The 6,136-nt window shown below is 54.8% G+C and overlaps 1 protein-coding gene across 1 annotated transcript; it reads left to right on the top strand.

Annotated features, from left to right (window-relative positions):
- LOC308578067 (lysophosphatidic acid receptor 6-like) lies at window positions 1-2,351 on the top strand (the record flags this gene model as incomplete). Its single annotated transcript, XM_081178351.1, has 2 exons — window positions 1-15; window positions 1,278-2,351. The coding sequence occupies 2 exons, from the start codon at window positions 1-3 to the stop codon at window positions 2,349-2,351; spliced, it is 1,089 nt and encodes a 362-aa protein (XP_081034477.1).
- Window positions 2,352-6,136: the final 3,785 nt, after the last annotated feature.

The raw sequence follows: 6,136 nt of genomic DNA, 5'->3' as shown, positions 1-6,136 counted from the left end.
ATGGAGGTCCTGGAGGTAGGAGGCAGTGGGGCTGGGGGCGTCGGTTGCTTGGCTGGGAGCCAAGGTGAGGCAGGGAGAGGGCGGCAGGACTCGTTTGGCCCCGACGGCAGGACTCCTGGGTCCCATGGGGAGGAAGGCGTCAACTCTGCTCCAGGGGCTTGGGGGAGGGCGGCGGAGACGGCTTTCTAGGAAGCGAGAACCTCCAGGAGGGTCATCAGCACCCTGGACAGCCGGGAGGGGGGAAGAAAGGCAGTCCCACCCCCTCGACGGCCCGCGCTCCCTCCCACCTGCCCACCTCTCGCCCCCTCCCCGCCTCCTTTCCAAGGGGCTCAGCCATAGCTCCACCTGCCTCCGCGGAGGGAGGGACTGCCTGTGAGCCCCGAGAGAGAGAGAGAGAGAGAGAGCGTCCTCTGCAGGAAGAAGACCACGGCCTCCCCCCCCCCCCGCCCCCAGTCTCAACTGGGCGAAATGCGGAGATGTCAGGATTTAAGTAGGGGCAATCTAGGACAGAAGAGCCGCCAACCAGATACCCCAAAAGAAAACCTGCGAGCCGGATTCAGGCCCAAGCGCATTCTCCTCTCTTGCGCTTCCCGGGAACTGGGATTCGGAAGCATTCTTGCCTCAAGCTATTTAGGTAGAGCATAGCCATCATGGCCAAGCAGCCATGGACAGAGCATCTCCAAGCACCGCAGAATCCTAAGAAAGGGGTTCAGGTTAAAAAGGAGAGTCAAGATTGTCAAATATTTCGAAAGGCTTGGAGGTTATCTAAAATTGGGGGGGGGGGGGGAGAGCTAAGAACCAGGCAAAGCGGGGCTGAAAAACGATAAACAAAGAGCCATCTAAAAGAGGGGAAAGGAGGTTGCAGCAGGCAAAATGTCAGGGCACCATCACCCCAGTGCACAGGAAAGAGCACTCTCTGCTGGCTCCCCGCAGCTGAAGGTTTCTCCAGATTGAGGGCTACATTGGACAGAGAGGGGACAAGAGGCGGTTGCTCTCTGGGTGGCTCCTTGCTTGGGAGCTGCTCAGTAGCTCTAGGGTGGGTGGGAGAAGTGTGAGCCTAGGAGAGCCGCGGAACAAGCCCCGCGAACAGGCCGCCGAGTGCGTGCTTGGCCTTTCCAATGTGTCGAGGGAGTGGGAGAGTCTTGGTTTGTTTTTGTTTTAATTTTTGTTATGTATTTTGTGTTTTTTATATTTCATTTTTATTTTGTGAACCGCCCTGAGCAAGACGGATGAAGGGTGAATGAATGAATAAGCGGTTTTCTTTCGTTTTTTCCCAGCGGCCGCCGAAGAACCTCTCCGTGCCGCTTTCCGGTGGCTCCGCGTGGAACAGCAGCAGCAACAGCCCCACCTCCGGCTGCTTGGAGAGCGCCGACTTCCAGGACCTGCTCTTCCCCGTGGTCTACAGCCTGGTCTTCGCCCTGGGCCTGGTGGGGAACCTCTTCGTCCTGGGCTACTTCTTCCGCACCAAGTCGGCCACGGAGCCCGCCAACGTCTTCCTGGTGAACCTGGCCGCCCTCGACCTGCTCTTCGTGCTGACGCTGCCCTTCCGCATTGCCTACCACGCGCTGCGCAACGACTGGGTCTTCGGCGAGGCGCGGTGCAAGGTCACCGGCGGCCTCTTCTTCGCCAACCTGTACGGCAGCTCCCTCTTCCTGGCCTGCATCTGCCTGGAGCGCTACGTGGCCGTGGTGCACCCGCTGCGCCACCTCCGGCTCCGGCAGCTGCGCTACCGGGTGGCGGCCGCCGTCGGGGTGTGGGCGCTGCTCGTCGCCGCCGCCCTGTACCTGGCGCTCCGCTTCCCCGACGGCCGCACCGCTTGCCTGGAGAACTTCTCCTCCAGCTCCTGGCGGGGGCGCATCTCCTCCGTCAGCCTCTTGGCCGCTGCCGTGGGCTTCCTGCTGCCGCTCTTCCTCATCGGCATCTGCTACCCGCTCCTTGCCTGGCGGCTGCTGGCCGCTCCGGGGATGCAGCCCGGCTCGCGAGCGGTGCGGCGCAAGGCGCTGCGCACGGTGCTGGTGGTGCTGGGCGTCTTCCTGGTCTGCTTCGCGCCGTCTCACCTGGGGCAAGTGGTGCACACGCTGGGTCGCGCCGGCGTGCTGGGCGGCTGCCCGCTCCTTCGCGCCACCTACCTGGCCCGCCGGCTCACCATGGCCCTCACCAGCCTCAACGCCTGCCTCGACCCGCTCGTCTACTACTTCGCCGCCGAGCGCTTTGCCTGGCAGCCCGGCTGGTGGAAAGGCTGCCGGCTAGAAACCGCCCAGCCGTCCCTGCTGAGACTTCGCGGGCTTGTGGCCAGTAAGCAGGGATCCTCCTCGTGGGGAGAAAGCTGCGCTCCCGGGACGGCGCCGTGAGCTCTCCAGCAGATCGCGGATCGTCGGAGGTGCGCGCGCCTGCCTCCTCGGGCATTCTGGCTGCGCCTTCGTGTGAGCGAAGGAGTTCCTCAGCCTTAGACAAGCAGCCTTAGACAAGCGTCCAGCATAAACTGCCCTGGAGGAGGTTCCTTCGCCCTCTTCACGTTAAAGTGCTCATTTGCACACCCACAGCCCGTTCGTCGCAAGGACCATTTAAGAGATGGGAATTTGGAAGGCAGAGAGAGAGAGAGAGAGAGAGAGAGAGAGAGAGAGAGAGAGAGAGAGACTTCCCCTCCCTTGACGGGGTTTCTAGAACTGCTGCTGCTGCGAGTGTTGGGGCTTCGCAGTTGAGACCTCTTCTGAAGTCTTTGTGGCAGGCAGACTTTAACAAGGCGCAGGTACTCCCTGCTTTCTACACACCCATTAGAGCAAAGGTAGGCCACAGCCAGGCAGAAGAAGGGGAAGAGAGCATCTTTTGCAAGCAGAGGGACCCAGCTTCAATTCCTGACGTCTCCAGGAAGGGTTGAGAGAGACCGTAGGCTGAAATCTGGAGAGCTGCTGCCAGTCAGTGCAGAGAGCAATGAGCCAGATGGTCTGTCTCCAAATAAGGCAACCTTCTATCTTGCTAATGGATCGAAAAAAGGAGGAGTGCTGTATGGGCCAATGTACCCCTTTGCCTCACCCCTTCCTCAGCATCTGAGGCAACCATTCTACACACACACACACACACACACACACACACACATGTTATGTCTGAATGGCCAAGTTTCCCAGGGAACATCCCAGCAGCCCTCATTGCCACTTGTCCGTGTGTGCAGGGGTCATAAGTGGAAGACAGAGCCTCATCTTGGCCAGCAAAGTGGGTGGGTGCTTCTAGGGCAGTGTTTCCCAAACGTTTTTGGGCAACGGCACACCTGTTTACTGAAAAAAAATCTCGCGGCACACCACCATTAAAGCCCCGCCCCGTGACGTCAGCGCGCAGCGTCACGCCGGGAGGGACGCACAAAAGTGAAAGTTTTTTCCCTCCCCCTTGCCGGGGAACCTCCAAGCTTTGGGCAGGCAGGCAGGCAGAGCTGGGAAGGGGGTTTCCAGGGGACACGGCAGCTCCTCGAAAGGCTTCTCTCAGCTGCGCTCAATCCTCCTCGGAGAGGATTTCCCCTCCGGTCCCATGCCTTCGTTTGGGGCATCGCTCCGGCTGCTCCCTCTCCCGCCACGCAGGAGCGATGCCTCTCTCTGGCTCTCCCTCCGCGCAGGCTGAGGGAGGGAGGGAGGTGCGCGTGTGACCCGTCTCTGCTGGGAGACCAAACCCAGCGAGGCGGAGGCGCCCAGGCAGCGCTGCCGGCTGCGAGGAGGAGCGCCAGGCAGCAGCAGGAGGCGCGGCCTCTCCTCGCCGCCCCGCCTCTCGCCGCCAGACTCGCCCGCCTCCCTCCAGGCAACATCTCGCGGCACACGAGGCAACGTCTCACGGCACACTCGTGTGCCGCGGAACACCGGTTGGGAAACACTGCACTACACCACTGTATGCTAAATACAGCTGGGTTTATTCTGGAGTGCAAATCATGAATTATTGTTGCTACAGATGATTTTCAGATGGAGATGGGAGTTTTCTTTTTGGTGCCTGCCCTGTGGAACACCCTCCCAGCAGATGTCAAAGGAAAAAACAACTACCAGACTTTAAGAAGACATCTGAAGGCAGCCCTGTTTAGGGAAGCTTTTAGGCCCGGTCTTATTCAACATCTTTATTAACGACTTGGATGATGGACTCAAGGGCATCCTGATCAAATTTGCAGATGACACCAAACTGGGAGGGCTGGCTAACACCCCAGAGGACAGGATCACACTTCAAAACGACCTTGACAGATTAGAGAACTGGGCAAAAACAAACAAGATGAATTTTAACAGGGAGAAATGTAAAGTATTGCACTTGGGCAAAAAGAATGAGAGGCACAAATACAAGATGGGGGACACCTGGCTTGAGAGCAGTACATGTGACATGAGCCAACAGTGTGACGCAGCAGCTAAAAAAGCCAATGCAATTCTGGGCTGCATCAATAGGAGTATAGCATCTACCGTATTTTTTGCACCATAACACTCACTTTTTCCTCCTAGAAAGTAAGGGGAAATGTCTGTGCGTGTTATGGAGCGAATGCCTGCAGGTGGCGGGGGGGGGGGATCTGCTGCAGTTGTGAGCAGAGGATCCATGGTTCCCCTTCCTTCCCTCCTCCGTGGTTACAAAGCATGGATCCACATGGATCCTCAGGATTTTTGCATTGGGCTACTCCAAACTCACTGTCAGATCACATGTCTGTGGCCACAGCATGAACGACAAAAATCATATATCCACTATTTCGTTTAGAATAGTTTTTTCTTGTTTTCCTCCTCTAAAAACTACGTGCATGTTATGGTCTGGTGCGTGTTATAGAGCGAAAAATACGGTAGATTAAGGGAAGTAATAGTGCCACTGTATTCTGCTCTGGTCAGACCTCACCTGGAGTACTGTGTCCAGTTCTGGGCACTACAGTTTAAGAAGGACACTGACAAACTGGAACGTGTCCAGAGGAGGGCAACCAAAATGGTCAAAGGCCTGGAAACGATGCCTTATGAGGAACGGCTAAGGGAGCTGGGCATGTTTAGCCTGGAGAAGAGGAGGTTAAGGGGTGATATGATAGCCATGTTCAAATATATCAAAGGATGTCACATAGAGGAGGGAGAAAGGTTGTTTTCTGCTGCTCCAGAGAAGCGGACACGGAGCAATGGATCCAAACTACAAGAAAGAAGATTCCACCTAAACATTAGGAAGAACTTCCTGACAGTGAGAGCTGTTCGACAGTGGAATTTGCTGCCCAGGTGTGTGGTGGAGTCTCCTACTTTGGAGGTCTTTAAGCAGAGGCTTGACAACCATATGTCAAGAGTGCTCTGATGGTGTTTCCTGCTTGGCAGGGGGTTGGACTCGATGGCCCTTGTGGTCTCTTCCTACTCTATGATTCTATGATTCTATGATTCTTTTTCCTTCCATTTCTGTGCATATAGAATCCTAGCTGCTGTTGTTACATATAGAAACAACTTTAACTAATTATAACGAATAGCAGGTCACCACAACCAAAAACTGCAGTATCTCTAGCCCACCATTGCAATGATAAACTCTAAAAATATAATTGAGACAAGACAATTTAAGGAAAATTCATCAGAAACTATTCACTTTGGTTGTTGTTAGTGGCTGTAGACATGCCATAACATTACAGCACATGACTCCTTCCCCCCAAGAATCATGGGAACTGTAGTTGATCTCTAAACACAGTGCTATAGATCCCAGTGCAACACATGCCTGGCTTATCCTAGAGATCACTGTGTGCAAAATTTGCGATGCCACTTGAGCCTAATATTTACCCTGCAATGCCAACCACCTTTGCCCAGGACAATGTACGACCCCCTGGACTCAGCTCTTCAAAAATTATTAGAATTTGGACTAAGAAACAGGAGCATTCTGCAAGGAAGAACTGACACAAACTAACTTGATTGTTGGATTTGAACTGGAATGAATACTAAGTAACCAAAATCCCTCTAGAGGGGGTTTTGGGACATTACAAGAATGGCTGAAGGAGGCAAAACTCAAGCAAAATTGGACAGAGTTTTCTTTCTCTTGGGAAAGTTACAAGGCCAAATTGATGTTTTGGCTACCAACGTTGCAACTCTGGACTTAACAGTAAATAAGTTCATTGAATCTGATAAGGATTTGATCCAGGAAGCCCAAGCAGCTGGATAAGAGGAGAAATTTGAGAACTTTG

Source organism: Podarcis bocagei (assembly GCF_964188305.1).
Source record: "Podarcis bocagei genome assembly, chromosome: W".
NCBI classification, from domain to species: domain Eukaryota; kingdom Metazoa; phylum Chordata; class Lepidosauria; order Squamata; family Lacertidae; genus Podarcis; species Podarcis bocagei.
Note: the sequence above shows the minus strand (reverse complement) of the source record. Positions and strands in the feature narration are given on the sequence as shown.